This window comes from Amphiura filiformis, chromosome 17 (genome assembly GCF_039555335.1).
Source record: "Amphiura filiformis chromosome 17, Afil_fr2py, whole genome shotgun sequence".
In the NCBI taxonomy this organism is placed as follows: Eukaryota; Metazoa; Echinodermata; class Ophiuroidea; order Amphilepidida; family Amphiuridae; genus Amphiura; species Amphiura filiformis.
Window position 1 is genome coordinate 45,276,269 of NC_092644.1, and position 17,185 is coordinate 45,293,453.

The window sequence follows — 17,185 nt, forward strand, 5'->3', positions numbered from 1 at the left end:
GATCAGATATCCCAACAACAAGAGAACCACACCCAACTTTTATATTTAACCAAAGCTTTCATAGAGAGAATTTAGAAAAAGCTAAGAAAAGAAAAGTGTCTTGTTACTAATCTTCTAGTTCTACAGAAAGAAAGTAGTCGAATTATCCCTTTTCATTTCTCAGTTTTGTGTAAAAAGATAACAATTGATGCTTATGCTCTTTTAAAGTTTTAAGCTGACAATATCATGCAAGACCTATAAAGCCATTTTATACCAGAAAAGGTTGGTTACTTTAACATTTATAATTATAACAAAAAGGCTAACACAAAACAATTAATACAACTGGTAGGAGTCTTGGATTGGAAAGGTTTTCATGCAACTGATCTGGTATGGGTGAGAAGTCTGTTTTGTTATAAATTCACTGAATCATATGTTGACAGAGGATTTTGGGTTTGATGAAGACATAGCAGATCAACAATGTGATGAAGTTTAGTTGTATACAGTGAAAGCTACCAATAAATATGCAAAACCATGCCTATTGGGGTACTCTCAGCCAATTTCAGCAAGTCAACTGAATCGAGGGAAAGATTAAATAATTATGATTATACCATTGAGTACTCTAAATCAATTTAGCCCTTTGCTATAGGCAAAATAACGAATTCTCGATCATGAGAGGATGTACCTTCTGCATCAGCGTACTTTTCATAGAATAACACGATCGCACGACCTGCATGACTGAACCTGGACCTTGCCTAGCAACAACCGTGGGATTGGTCAATTCTCAAAAGCTGTGTTTGCGCCATAAGCGCCGGTCTTTGCGTGGTACGCTAAACGCAAATAACTGTGCGTACCCAAGATGACTCTCATGATCAAGAATTTAATATTTTGACTATAGTTTGACAGTGTTTCAAATGCTGGGTGTGCCGGTGATGTAAATAAAAGTTCAATAGCTAAACATAATCAATTTATTGATCTGCTCTGTGATCATTCTTTAAGTTTTATGTGTCTTTCAAACTGAACAATTGAGGGACTGCAAATTGCATAAATGTATCCACATGTTGAAAACTGTTTAGAGAAAGCTTATGAAAAACACATAGAACTGTAATAAATGAATGTGGTGGGGTATACAATGAGATTTCATTGCAAACAGATCAATACCATGCAAATTAGACATAGATTATGATATGACATGCACAAGGCGAAATTGGTGAAAATAATTTGCATACAGATTATGATGTGACATGCAAAGGCAAAATAGGTGAAATTTTCTTTTGGATGTAATGACATGCACGTGCATATGTGTGCGCATGCACTAATAAATGTGTGCCAATGTACTGTGAACATAAAGAACAAATTAGTACCAATTTCTTGAACAATATTGAGAATACTTCTTTCTTTTCATTATTTAATAGCACATGTCACCAAACATTTGGATTGTAGACAAGATTTAAGTTAATTGTCATAATAAAAGCTTTCATTACTGCATACTTTAAAATGCCATCATCAGTACTATGTATCCTTTATATTGTTCAAGAAATTGAAACATGTAATGGTTAGAACTATGTTTGCAAAAATCTAAATGTAAGAATATATTTTGATTTGAACATGAAAAGATAATTAAATAGTTATAATTATATAATAGATGTGCTTGAACTTTGCACACACTTGATGCTCGTGAAGTGATTTTTAAGCACGTTGCAATTTGATTACAAAGTTATAATGGTATAAACTCAGTTCAAGAAAAAGTATTTTTGCTGAATTATTGTAAGCAAAAGTGTGATGATCAAAATTGTTAACTGATTTATTAGACTAAAAACAAGATTGTTTCCTGCAAGGTGCACAGATTTCAATTTTTGGAAGAAAATTTTACCGCATTTAGATCTCTTTTTATCCAGAAAAAACGCCCAAAATTTTATACATATTTTTTCTCATACGTTTGGTCGTTTAATGGCATTATGAAATCAATAAAATTTGTGAATTTAAGCATAATGTTACAATAAATATCGACTCCAAAATAATTTGAAGTAAATAAACAGTAAAAAATAATGCATAAATTTCGTATTTTGGTTTTCAGGCCATCTACAGGAATCAAAATTGCTTTTTTAGCCTTAGACTGCATTATTTGATATGATAAATAATAAGAATTTACTAACATAAATGAAATTTACTGATTTGATTCTAGCAGATCACAGAAATATGATCAATCATTTAGCTTATCTTCATAGTTTGGCAACTTTTGCAAAGCAGTTATGATTTGAGTATGAAAGTGTTTTTACAACATTCAAAGAATCACTTTTATACAGCATATTAGAATACCAATAATGCATCAAGTTACATAGACCAGTCAGAGAAGAAATCTTACACTTCCCACAATGCATTTCTTCCATTTCAATTTTCTGCACTGATTTGAAATCAAGTGCAACATGGGTCGATAGTCACAAAAAGTACCACAATGAACAGAGTACATCAAGATCTTACAACAAAATGTTTCTTTCTTCACTATCGACCCATGCTTGGCCAGTCTATTCTCAACATGGAACAAATGGAACCTGTACAAAGCAATAAGAGTCTCATTTGATATGAGGTGATGCATCATGTCGCAGAGGATTCTGGGAAGGGTTAGATATCTTCTCTGGAGCAAAATAAGATACATGTAATAATAGAGCTATTCAAGAGCACAGATAGCAGAATCATGTTATATAGCAGCACCTACCTTCATAGCCATCTTGACAATAACATATGAACCCATTGAGTATATCTTGACATGTTGCTGCATTCTGGCATGGGTTTGAGGCACACTCATCTATCTGTCGCTCACAATGATCACCTTCATAACCTGTAATGAAATTAACGCATTATAGCAATCCTTGAAACCTGAACATATAGCCTAATCCTTAGGAATAACGTTCAACGGATCAACATTGAACTCATAAAATTGAGGTATTAGTGTAGTTTTTCCCTGGGCCTCAAGGAAGAACAGATGATTAATTGTGTTTTCAACTGATTGAGTGTCCCAGGTTAAAGAAGAAATAAATCAAACAAACAAAAAACAAATTGTTTTGACTAATCACTGACAAAGAAATCTTCACAGCGACTTTTTGGCATTAAGTTAAGAAGCAAAAAACACTGATGGATTGAAACAAACAAACAAAAAACTTACATTTCCCAAAAATATTTTAGGGAACAGACCAAGAGATTGATAGAGGGCTAGCCCAACAAACCAAAAGATTAGCAAGCTCTATAAATGAAACTATTTTCATTAGGGAGAGGTTAAACATCTTGATTGATTTTCTCTTATTCTCTCAAAATAAATACACAAATGTGATTTCGATCATTATTCCTGTGCACTGTGCACTGTCGTTGATTTAGACTTTGGACATGTTGAGCATTGATTTTGCTGTAGTTAAATATGCGTGTGACACCAGTTAATGGATAATCTCAAGTGTCCACTTGTGAGATGCTTATTAAAAAATTAATGTAAACTAGGCAAAGCTCACCTGGTACACAATTGCATTCATAGTCATTGATCATGTCTTCACAAGTTCCTCCATTTTCACAAAGCACGCCCTCACACTCGTCAATGTCGACCTCACAGAATCGTCCATCAAAGCCAGGGAGACAGTGACATATGTAGTCCAGCAGTTCCAAAGAGGAATTACAGGTAGCACCATTCATGCAGGTGTTGTTGACACAGTAGTCTATCTCGTATGCACAGTTGTCTCCCTCATAGCCTGGCACACATTCACATATGTACGCATTCTGTAATGAAAAAGGGATTCTTACTTTAAATCATTATGAAAGATGTCTGTACCATAGTTGCCTGGATGAGCTTGTTGAAAATCATGGATGGATCCTAGTGGCTGCAGAGAGGGTGCTTGTGCGCAGTCTATTTCTGGTTACTATAAATAATAATGCAGATTTGAAGTGCCAAATGAAGCTCCTGTACTGAACTAGATGTGTAAAGAATATTACTAATAGGATTCACTTGATTGAAATTAGTGTATAAACTATGTAATGGAAGGATGACCACATGAGATTTTCAACATGTCAGCAATCACCAGATATTACCTGCAACCCCTCTGGTTGAGTGCATTTACAATTGCTTCCTGATGAGAATGCCACTTGTGTACCTTTTTAGCACATACACTGCGTTTATACAGAAGTGGGGCTATGATTGGCTAATAAATCACATCACGAAAAATTATGATACATTTAACACCTCAATCGCTGAAAATAGTGAACTAAGCTGCACATTATTGTGTAATCCTGGTGGGCCCAGTCCTTTTTATGTGATAAACAGGGCGTGTGCATCAATCAGTACACAAGAGTGAGTACTGTTCTCCTCTGACAGCTGCTTTAAGATCATACTCTCATCTAAAATTGGATCTTACCTCTCCTGGCATTGTGTCATTCAGTGAAAGACAGGTAGCTCCATTCTTACACGGTTCATCATCACATGTTTGAGAAACCTGGTCAAAGAAAAACACAAAACATTTTCAAATAAATCAATAATCCAAGGTACTAAATCTACGATCCAATTTAAACTCTTTAATTTAATTTAATTATTTTAATTTAATTAATCCAATTTAAAATCAAATCAGTGGATGACCATGTTCATAATATATCACCTAGCAATTTGCCTAAATGAACACAGTACTTATACTTCATACCAGATTGTAGAGAAATAGCGGTGTCACTCCTACCATTCTACATTATATTTAGTGAACCTAGATGGTAATCTGTCTACAAGACACTTAGATCTAGCGCTACTTTTGGGCTCTGTCGCCAAGTCCGTGAGGGCCACAGACTGCGGCTAACATGTAATGACATAGATCATGTAATGACATACATAGCATTTTACATCCACTTCTTGTCTGTTAGCTGGTTACAATGCATATTATCTAGCATGTTTGGGTATTGCGGCATGATGACATGGTCACATAGCCTCTTTCTTTGTACTTGTTAGCTTTACAATAATCTGATCATTATAATTACGGTTTCAAGTCATGTGCTATTATAATACCGTAAAATTCCGTCTACAAGCATATATATGCCTCTAAACGAGGTTTTTTTGACACAAAAGACAAGAGGCAGACACTCTCAACAAAAACGTTATTTGGAGTTTGAACAACTATATTACTGATAAAGGCGGCTGTACAAACATGTATATTTGTAAGACCAATCTATTGCAATGTTTTTGAGAAGGGTATTGGCCTTTCATATCTTTCGTGAAAAAGACCCCTCGTTTAGAGGCATGTATGCTTCTAGACGGAATTCTACGGTATGTGACACCATCTGGTCCATGGGGACCAAAGGTGGCAAATTTGAAACTGAGATAAAGGTAAAAATATGGAGTAAAAAAAACAATAAAAGAAAAAAGAAAATTGACATAAAAACTCCATAACTTTTGAATCAAGTATGCTAGACCTTTGGTGTTTTCAGTAAATGATAGCCTATTGTAAGTATAATGTAATAATTACAGTAACTCAATTTTCAAAAATGCCTCCTTTGGCCCCCATGGACCAGATTGTGTCACATATTATGTTATTTTGATTTGATTTGATTTGATTTGTTCGGGTTTTGACAACCCTGGATAACCCAAGAAAGCCTCTATTGAAGCTTATTTCCATTGGGGTCCATTTGAACACCGGACGGGTTGGGAACAGTCAGGCATTAACACCCTACTCTTTTCAAACTGGCTGCGAGATACATGTACAGGTATGGCTCTCTGTACACGGGACCGACGGCTTAACATCCCCTCCGAAGAACGGAGTACTTTAATGATTCATTTACCCAATTCTAAATGAACCATGGGGTGAGCGGAAGTCTGAATTTAATCTACAGAAGTTGCCAATTAATTTCAGACTTTTTTTTTTCCAAGTCAATATCCCAGCAAATCGCCACCGCCGGGAATCGAACCCGGGACCTCATGCACTAAAGGCAAGTACCCTAACCATTGCGCCACGCTCTCCCTATGAACTGATAAACAAATAATGTTACTTACTGGGTATTCACATCTCATACCAGTGTAATTTATGCGTTACAGATGCACTCGTATCCATTCTCCTCATCTATACAGCCAGTGGCATTGTTTAGGCATGGATTGCTAGCACATTCATCAATATCAATATCACAGAGCCGACCTTCAAATCCAGGCTTACAGCTACAGGTGAAATTATTGATTCCATCCTCACATGTAGAACCCTTCAAACATGGATTGCTGGCACACTCATCAATATTGATCTCGCAAAAGGTGCCCTCAAAGCCAGGAAGACACTGGCATTCATACGCGTTCCACAGATCCGTACAAGCGCCCCCATTTTGGCATGGGTTTGAGTCGCAGACTGCATCACCTGTACAGTATATGCTCACATCTGTGATTGTCGCATAAAAGTTTTCAATGCTAGTGCTGTTGTATGTTGTTTCATTGAAGAATGGAAGAAGAATCTCTCCTATACGGACTTCATCCATACAGCCATCGAAACCGTTGTAATTTCTGAAGTACGTATTGTCGGTGAAGTCTGTATCAGCAAGGTAGACATCAGAACTACCATCTTCAGTGATGATACTTGCCAATGGTGCTTGTGTACTGGTACTCACAGTAACATTGTAAGACCTATCAATCACACCGGTAGTTTGATCACTTTCAACTATCAGTTCAATATAATGCCATTCACCATCATTTATAGGATAGTCCATGATCAGAGTGCTCTCAGTTCCAAGATCGAAACGGAATTGAGGCTTTCCTTCAAAGACTTCTAAAGTGAAGAAGTATCCCAGTTGTTTGTTGTTGGAATGCAGAATGATGCCATCATCTTGCCTGGTCCTCAGCTGTAATGTAATGGTATCTATAGGACGACTGTCATTGATGCTGTTGTGATAACGGATGAGGCTGTCTCCACTAAAAGTCGCTTCTGTTACACCTGTTGAACAAACAATACCCAAATAAGATGTTTAAAGCCACTAGCTGGAAACAACAGAATGTGGAAATGGGAGTATAAATTGACCAGTTGTAATCCTACTAATTCATGGCACATTGGATGGCCCAGGGAAAAGTTTCACACATATGTGCAAGACTATCCATGTCTTCAAGGTGAAACAAACCTATTTCGTCAAATAAACGCCCCCGGGGGGCGTTACATTTTCCCAAGGGGGGCGTTTATTCAAGGTCAATTTTAGAACGATAAAAAACGCTAAAATGATGAAATATGAACTAGAAACACTGACTTCTGGCTCACTTCCGGGTTTCCAATTCAGATTTTGGCCAATTATTGACGCTATTATCGACCATGTGGGGAACTTGGTAACCTTACTACACAAGATGGCATGGAAATATCAGCAGTTTTGAAACATCTTGGTTGAAAAAAGTGGTGGGGGCGTTTATTTGAGGGGGGGGGGCGACTATTTGACAAAATACGGTACTCAAGTTACCATCTGGCCATGGTCTCGCCTGCTGTCTAATCTTTCCCTGAAAAATGAGGTTTTCTATTTTGGACTTTTACAGGAAAATTTGCTGTTAAGATTTTTAAATAAAAGGGATTAAGCTCCTGATTCAAGGCCTACAATATAAAAAGAACACTCCACTTAAAAGGGCATTTTGTGATCCCCACCACCTTTCTTTAAAAAAGTTGAGATTTTTATACCACTGGAAACCTCTGGCTACATAATGTTAATGTACCAAAATATTTCTTGCAGATTAATTTGTTTAGCAAAGATATTGTGAAATTTGAATTACGTTCTGGTACACCAGAATGAAATAACAACACGCATTGTCTATGGAGCTGTGAAATACACATACTCATCTCACAAAATCGGAATCAACTGAAATTTTGGGAACAAGCTTTTTTGTGGATATCTAATGAAAAATGTCATAAAAAGATGATACTAGCATCACGAAATCCTCCCTATAAGATATGAAAGTTAACAGGCTCCCCAAGCTGGTCATGAGAACCTATATCTTAACTCAAATAAAGCATTTTAAGACAACCCCAAAAACGTATCAGAATATTCTTCCTCAGATACTCACAATCATAACCACCATCATCCCTATCCCAGCAGTCCACTCCAAATGGGCATGGATCCTCCGCACAGATGGTAAGCTCCGAACAGTTCTTGCCTCCGAATCCATTGGGACAATCACACACAAAGTCATTCCAAGTAACCTCGCATGTGCCGCTGTTTTCACACGGGTCAGTACGGCACACATCATCACTCTGACAGTCTTCCAAGACGCTCTCGTTGCGAGATATGGGGAAGTTGTCAATGATGAATCCAGGGATATCCAAGGGGAAGAATTCTAGAGAGTAGCCATTGTATTTCACATCTGTGAGACAGCCTTTGAAAGCAATATCTGATGTAACTGAATTCGGAATCGGTACAGAGTTGAAATCCATACCACCCACGTAGAAATCGGTAAAGTCTGGAAGAGTCCCGTTGGCAAATGGTTTGATTACCGCTTCCACCCTGTTCACTTGTAATGAAAGTTCATCTCCTATTCTTTCTAGAGTAACTTGATGATACCTGGCATTGGCAAAGTCTTCTCCTACTTCTATATCTGTCATGCCATCACTGAAATCGGCCCTTGCAACTAGTTTACCATTGATAAGCTCAAGAGTGATGTAACTACTGCTGTCTGTGGTGTAGAAGATGAGGCCATTTTTCTCTCTGGTACGGAAGATGAGACGGATAATGTTTTCGTCCAGATTGAGAGCTGCGTTGGCTGTGAATGTGGCATAACTTGTAGTGTCCTCAAAACTGAATGTTCCGGGTACAAAACCTGGTGAAATAACAATAAACATTATGAAATGTTAAAATGTTTTATGCATTATTTTAATTCCAGCCCACTATGGGCTAGTATGGCATGGCATAATTGCCTGGCAATCAAAGCTTTTGATTGTAACAATAAAAGGAAGAAAATTACAACGCATACAAGGCAGAATTAAAATCAATGAACACATTTTATATAAACTCCTCAACAAAAGTTTGGAAAGTTTTTTCAAGCGTCTGTATCTCCAATTATTTGTGACATATTCATATCGTGTTGCATATCACTGGATAGCTACAATACTCCCCTTTACAATGACACCCTATTTGAAACAACAACATTTTTCACGGCTGAGTACACGCCTTGTGAATGTAGTGGGGTCTCAAAATGAATTTGCCAAATTGACCATTATTCTGTGCTCAAACAAAGCTAGCCACTAACCTCAATAGCGGGTGGGAAAACCACAGGCAGCCACAATAGTCAGGCACCTTCTCCTCATGCTGCTCACCGACCTGGTTACACGTTACTGTGGGATGGAATTCCATTCTTCCACAAGGATTCGTTGCAGGTCATTCAATGTGGCTGCCTATGGGCTTCTTTGGCACGCACAGCACGATCAAGCTGGTCCCACAAGTGTTCAATCGGGTTGAGGTCTGGCCTGATGGCAGGCCATTTTGACTCTAGGCCCCTACTCCCATATTCTGTAGGTAGTCGTTGACTACCGTGGTTATGTGGGGCGAGCGGTGTCATCTTGGAGGATTGCATTAGGTCCCAGATTGTGAAGCTATGGGATTGCAGCTTGCTGCACAGAATAATGGTCAATTTGGCAAATTCATTTTGAGACCCCACTACATTCACAAGGCATGTACTCAGCCGTGAAAAATGTTATGGTTTCAAATGGGGTGTCATTGTAAAGGGGAGTATTGTAGCTATCCAGTGATATGCAACACGATATGAATATGTCACAAATAATTGGAGATACAGATGCTTGAAAAAACTTTTGTTGAGGAGTTTATGTACAATTGTACATACTTAATACTACAAGCTGGCAACAAACCATTCTCTTATGTTTTGTCAATCTACAATAAACAAACTTCATTAATTTTTCAAAAATATACTCTTGAAAGTTCACTTGAATCGGCAGTACTGACAATGCAGGTTCTACTGTTCCAGGAACATTAAAATATAACAAAAACTAAGCCACAATCAAAGAGCAACCATGCTTACATCCTGCAATTAATTTGAAATGATCTGAAACTTGAGGATAAAAATAAAATTAATAATATTTTTGAACTTACTGTAACTGCAGTTAGGACCAGTCCAACCCAGCTCACATTCACAATCATACTCCCACCATAGGTCAGTGCACTCTCCTTTCCCAGAGCATGGATCTGGACTGCATTGTTCTTTCCTGGCACAGCCTCCTTCAGCATCTCCTGCAGCCGTTATATCACCTGTCTTCCCAGTGACTCCTGCCGGCAGCACATAGTTGCCATCATTGGTGATATCATGCATACAACCAGTGAACAATAACTTAGATCTCGTCAAGGCGATTTTACTGCTGTGACTGCTATCTAGCCCACCGATGTATAGACTGTCTAGAACAACAGTATTGGTATTCCTTGAAATAGTTTCGGAACATCTTCCATCTGAGCAAAGGCTACTTAAATCATTTCCATCACTTGAACCAGTAACTGATAATGTGATGTCTGTATCTGTGATGGTTAATTCAACATTGTGCCACTCTGCATCTGCTAAATTACTGCCAAGTTGCCTGATTTCTAATGCTTCAAAAAGTGAGTTACTGTCCCTGTATGTGAAGTACAGTTGACCTTCAAACAACTCCAAAAGGATGTAGTCTGCAGAGTCACCACTATATAGAAGCAGTCCAGATGGCAGAGTCGTTGCAAATGAGAAGGAATAGCGCAGGGTTTCCATGTTGTTGGTACCTGAATCAATCATATGTGAACCATCTTTGAACGAAGCTGATGTTGAAACTTCGCAGAACTCGCCTGTAAACCCAGCCACGCAAGAACAGGTAAAGAAATGTGAATCCTCATCAGTGTCATAAAATGGTATACAAGTGGCACCATTTAAACACTGTTCATTATCCATGCAAGCAGTTAACAACACTTGACAACTCAGTCCACCGTATTCCGCAGTACACTCGCAAGTATAGCCATCCACTATATCAGTGCAAGACCCACCATTCAGGCATGGTGCTGAATCACATTCATTGATTTCATTTCCACAATTTGTTCCTTCCCATCCAGAGGCACATACGCACCTGTAACTGTTGATCAAGTCTTCACACGTCGCACCATTCAAACAAGGATCCGATTCACATTCATTGATATTAGTTTCGCATTCAATGCCTTTAAATCCATCTGCACAGACGCATACATATCCGCTGGCATTGGCGTATGAGAAAGTATCAGGGAATAGGTCACGATGCTCAAAATCATCTTCATAATTTGCTTCATCAGACATCTGTAAGCACAAGGCTCCATTTTGACAAGGCCCACTTTCACATTCATTCACATCCACCTCGCAGTTTTTTCCAGTGTAACCTTCATAGCAATTACAGTCATAGTCTTTGATTTTATCTGAGCAGGTGGCGCCATTCTTACAAGGTAATGGATCACAATCATCAATGTTGATATTACAAGAGGGCCCAGTAAATCCAGTGTCTGTACAGTTGCATACATACCTGTCATAAATGACAAATCATAAGGAATATTGTTAGAAGCAAATAAATATATTTGCCAATCTTTGGCAATGATTTTGATGAAAAAGTTTGTTGGTAAATTAGCTTTGTTAGTAAGAGACGAAAAAGTTAACATCAATTAAGTGTAACATCAATCATTTTACTATATATTTAACACTGGCAGGCAATTTTCTTTTCATAACAACAAGTAGGATAATAACAATATGTATGATACTCCAAGATAATTTTACACCTTGTAACCAAAATCAAAACACAGAATAGCATTATATACCCTAGTGCATTAAATAAAGTCATTCATTTGAATTGTTACAAACAGGTATCCATTTAGTGTTCTATTTCTGGTATCCCTTCAGTGAATAACTTGAAATGAATAGAGGTAAATTGTACTGACCAACAGACCTTATGCTACAGCAATCAAAAGGAATTGTGTTTTAAAATATTCAATTAAGTGAAAGTAAACTAGCTTTCATAGCTTTTTTTTCTTCTTTTTTTTGCATCCATTACAGTTGTTACATTGCAAGGAGGGAAACTGTAAAGTAATAATAATTAGGCCTATATAAAGTTCCCCAATATTTGGTAGGGGAAATGGTACATGCAGCCATATACCTCCTCTCCCTAGGTTATATGTATCTGACTATATTTGATCATTCTAGCATTACAAATTACAAATGAATAGAGCCATTTTTACCAAGAGAGTTTATTCTGGGAGCAAACAAAAGACATTACTTTCACTCTGCTTAATGGATTTTACACCAACCTCCATCCCCCAATCAATAGCATAAAAGAAATGTGTGGTAACTGGTCACAGTGGTGTTAATGATAATAAACATATTTCCTATTCTATTGAATATCACACAAAAATTCAAAGAGTAAAATACATGTAACATTAATACAAAGCATGCATATTGGGCTATTCCATTTAAAATCCACCTTCCCCTGTGCAAGATTTAGCTAAAGTCTGCCACAGAGGGAGTATCAATTTTGAATAGAATAGACAATTGGGTAACTTCCTTTTGTAATACTCACTCCAGTTGTGGAAGCTATAGGTAAAGCCATAATACAGGGGGAGTATGGGTGTTTCAAAATGATTACCTCTGACGAATTACATTTGAAAAACATACTCCCACTGTGGAAGATATTTCCAAAATCTTCCACAGGGGTAGTGTGGATTTCAACTAGAATAGCCCATGTTTGTGTAATGAAACAAACCAAACACTCAATGAAACCATCAACATAAAAACATGATGTAGTTCCATTCATTCACCTTTTGGTATGTTTCTAATCATTACAAAGAAATATGTACATGTACAGTCCAACATTATCCATCTGTAGAATACAATACTCATCATGCATTATGTACATAATAACCACATCACAGATGACTTTATACTCATAATTGTACATCAAATAAAATACTTCCACAATTCCATTATACTGTCAAGGCTTTGTACAAACTGTCCAAGGACTCGAAGGTTTAAGGGGAACAATTTATAACTCTCCTACAAATTCCCTGAGGGTAATTTATGATTCATCTTAAATGATGCTCTATAGGCCTACATAAGTTATCATGAGCACAATTTGCCTGACAACTACAATACCAGATAGTGACTACATTTTACATGAAGTGGGTATCTTATCATTTTGTCAAACTCAAGTCTTGCATTCAATTACTGCAACATGTACCGATAGTATACCATCATTTTCCAAATTTAAAATGATTTTCTGATTTGGTCGGTCAACTTTGCCTGACCTGTTCCAGTATCAATTGATGCTCAATTGTTCACTTTAATTGTTCACTTTAAATGTAGACCAACATGATCAATGTCTTTGATAAAACCTTGACAATTTCATGGCAGATGGGGGAAAAGGGTGTTATATAATTACAAAACAACAAATTGTGTCTGTACATGCTGAAATGTGAAGCTATCAAGATGACTTGTTACAAGTGATTAGGCTGTACTTGTATATATGTGTATCTCAGAAACTCTACACGTCCAATTTTATCTTTGTTTTGGGCTTTTTTTTTTTCCATGTTGTAGCCTGTTATAATGCGCAAAAATCTTGCTACACAATTTCACACAAATGACTCATTATTCTTAATTGCATCACATTAATGTATTTCACCATACAATGAACATTGTACAGAACAAAATATCCTCAATAAAGGCCATATCATACTAAGCAATCGCATTGAGTGTATCATTTTTTGTGATGCAACCCTTTCCCTTATCGGAAAAGCAATTGCCAATATCTGATCCATATGTCGCTAGCATAGTCTAGCATCAAGTTTCTAGCAGTTGACTTAATTACGATTGAAATTACTTGGTACTCTAGGTTGGTAAACATGAGTTATGAGTAAGGTTTGATCTTTCCCTAGATTTAAATTCCTTTTCAGAGGGCTGAGCTTTCGGAACTCTAGCGAATGCCATCTTCAGAGCAATTCTTGTGGCTCTGAAGATGGCACTCACTAGAATTACGAAAGCTCAACCCTCTGAAAAGGACTTCTCTAGGGTAAGATCAAACCTTACTCAGTTGACTTAATTGAAGATAACTTTGTTGCTATGTCGCTAGCTATGACTAAACGCTGGTAGTGATTGTACACATGCTACAAGCCTTTGATCAGTCACTAGTGAGATTTGAACCACACGCTGCGACTACTGGTATATAGCCTTTAAAGCAAGTTGTAAATTTCACAAATCAAATAGGTGAAAAATACAACAGGGTGCCAAGCATAATTACCATAAATTATCTTTTAAAAATTTAACTTTTATAATACAAGAACACAATCAATTCATGCAATTATCATTTTATAACATCAGTTGAATACAAGAAGATTGTAAGTACATGTATAGTAATAACAAAGCAATCTTTTCGCATTCAAGCATCAATTATGAAATACAATCAAACAAAACGAGTCATTTCATACTAAAATAATCTGATTTTGAGATCTACCAGATTTAGTCAAATAAACGCCCCCCAGGGCGTTACATTTTCCAAAGGGGGCCTTTATTCAAGGTCAATTTTAGAACGATAATTCCTGTTAAAATCATTCTAAGGTAAACTAAAAACACACGCTAAAATGACGAATTATGAACTTTTTTTTTTTAGAAACACTGACTTCTGGCTCACTTCCGGGTTTCTGATCCAGATTTTTGCCAATTATTGACGCTATTCTCGACCATGTGCGGAACTTGGTAAGCTACTACACAAGATAGCATGGAAATATCGGCATTTTCGAAACATCTTGGTTGGAAAAAGTGGTGGGGGGCGTTTATTTGAGGGGGAGACTATTTGACGAAATACGGTATATGTGTATCATTGTTTCTGTAATATGGTAACAGTATTCCATAGATCAGTTGTCAAAAGAATTTTGAACAAAAACATGGTAGTTTAGTGGGTACCACCATGGAAGTAATGTACTGTTCTATGGATCACTAACAAATTTGCTTTCATAATTCAATCTTTGCTGGAGCAATAAACTCAAAACTGGGAATAAGAGTGTTGGGTGATGGGCCCAATATGAAATAGAAAACGTCCAATGTAGGTGTGACAATCAGACCACACACCTTTACGACTTGGAATGGACAAAAAATTGTAGGAATTATTTGGGATGAAATGACACAAATTATTTGATAAACTCACACAATAAACAGCATGACATATACAGGCTGTATCAAAATGATTGTTACACAAATATTAGTTGTGATTTTAAATGACCAGAATTAATAGTTTTATAACCTGTCGTTCTACAAATTAGGTGGATCGTATGTTGCATTTTGATGAAGTAATTGTACATATTCACTGGAAACTGTTGGGTAACCATCATTTTGATACAGCCTGTACATTGTAAAGATATTGACATAAACCTCATTTGGTTCACTTCTGCTCAACAGAGAATTGTTTTAACTTTGATGTTACATTATGCAGCCAAACAGGTGTATTCAACTGACACTATCCAATTTATAATCTAAGAAACTCTTATCAACCCTTTTTTGCAAACAGAATTTCAATGCGATATTCACACAATTTGTCCTGTTCTCCCCCAAAATGGAGCCACTTCAAACAGGTGGTTGCTGAATGAAAATGATGTCAAGAGTGGTCAAATGAATGTATCACATAATTTGGATTATAATTATCATTTGTGACCGTACAGCACGAATGAGCCATAAATTCCCTAAATTGTATTCTGAATTACAGTGTAAAACATGTATGAAGGTCGTATTCATCGGTAATTCAAGCTGGTGCGACATCTATCTCATTTTGATAGTCAAACACCAATCAATAATCCTAAATTGTTGAAGAGGATAAGCTTCTAGCTTAGATGGTTATAGAATTTTGAATAGCTCTGGTCTTTGTTTGCTTTGGCTAAATCCTGTTCAAGTGGTGGGTTACCAGGCATTGTATTTTGTATTGACCTCATTGACTTGGGGATGATTTGAAATGACCGCCAATTATGACTGGTTGATATTTATTGCCAGCAATGTGCAAAAATGACACATGTAGAAACAAAAAAGCTACCATTTTGGATATCGTTTGAAGTCAAATGATATACCATTTTAAAGCTTATGATGTATATTTTCTAAACACGAAATAAAACAAAATTAACCGGGGAGGAATTTACGGCTCATTCGCCGTGTACGGTCACATTTATGATAATAGTGGATTGGAAATTGTCAATGTTAGCGCAATAACACATATAGCACAAAATTTGATAAAACCTTGTGTTTTGACATGTGAACAGCTTTGTTTGGAAATTAGACTTCACTCATCCCTATGTCAAAAAATGCCAATATTGACTCACTAAGGCTGTTGTGAATAATATATTATTGATATCTCCAAATTTAGCATGACTGACTATTATAGCAAGCATTATTATATTTGCAAATATATTTTTCAACTCATATGTTAGCTTTCTATCAGGAACAATATTAGTTAAATTAGTAGTAATACTTATCAGTAGAATACCTATTCCTACATGCATGTATGTGAATGTTTTGTATTAATCATTTCATTTAAAAAAAAACATGAACTCAATGTGGTATCTGGGGAATTTAACCTGCACAAATAAGTGAAACTATTTTAAGATGGTTTTATGTAAATCATATTGTACTTATAATATGTTCTATATGTTGTATTTATGTCCACAGACCACAGCCCTAAGGAAGAAAAATTTTGTTGATTTGGGCTCCCATTGTGAAATAACGCTTCTATCCTATACTTAAAAAATCCTCTGACCCACCTCAAATGAATCTCTAACCCCTCAAATACAAGGAAATTTGCCTTCATATTCATTTAATTTGAAATTCATTACCCTCCCAATTTATTTAAAGACCACACTGTATGAACTTAATTTAAATCTGATCTTGTTTCTGAATTGTAAACTTCATAGTACTGGCAATTCACACAATCAAATGTTGCCATTATTTCTTTGTTATTTCACAGTTGTGAACCACTTTGGATTATTAGTTATACCGCACACTTTAATAAATCATTGTAAGTTTGATAATATCTTCTTAGAGAAAAAAACATAAAAAAACCCAGTACATTAACATTAGAGCCTGGATAAATTCATAAATCCCACAAATCAGCTGCTTTGGTGTACAAACATATAACTCACCAACAGGGACAAGTGAAAAGTCTGGACCTGGGTTGGTTGGGAAATCATAAAGTTGGAAAATGGAGTGAGAAAATAAAGTCAAAATAAAGTAAAAATA

General features: G+C 36.5%; 1 protein-coding gene across 1 annotated transcript in view; it reads right to left on the reverse strand.

The window, feature by feature from the left end:
• The window catches only part of LOC140137233 (uncharacterized), a 64,011-nt gene that overhangs the window by 14,368 nt on the left and 32,458 nt on the right, over positions 1–17,185 (reverse strand). Inside the window, 7 exon segments of the mRNA XM_072158882.1 lie at positions 2,693–2,815; positions 3,477–3,738; positions 4,371–4,448; positions 5,984–6,013; positions 6,016–6,902; positions 8,006–8,755; positions 10,042–11,453. Coding sequence (XP_072014983.1) covers positions 2,693–2,815; positions 3,477–3,738; positions 4,371–4,448; positions 5,984–6,013; positions 6,016–6,902; positions 8,006–8,755; positions 10,042–11,453 — 3,542 coding nt within the window.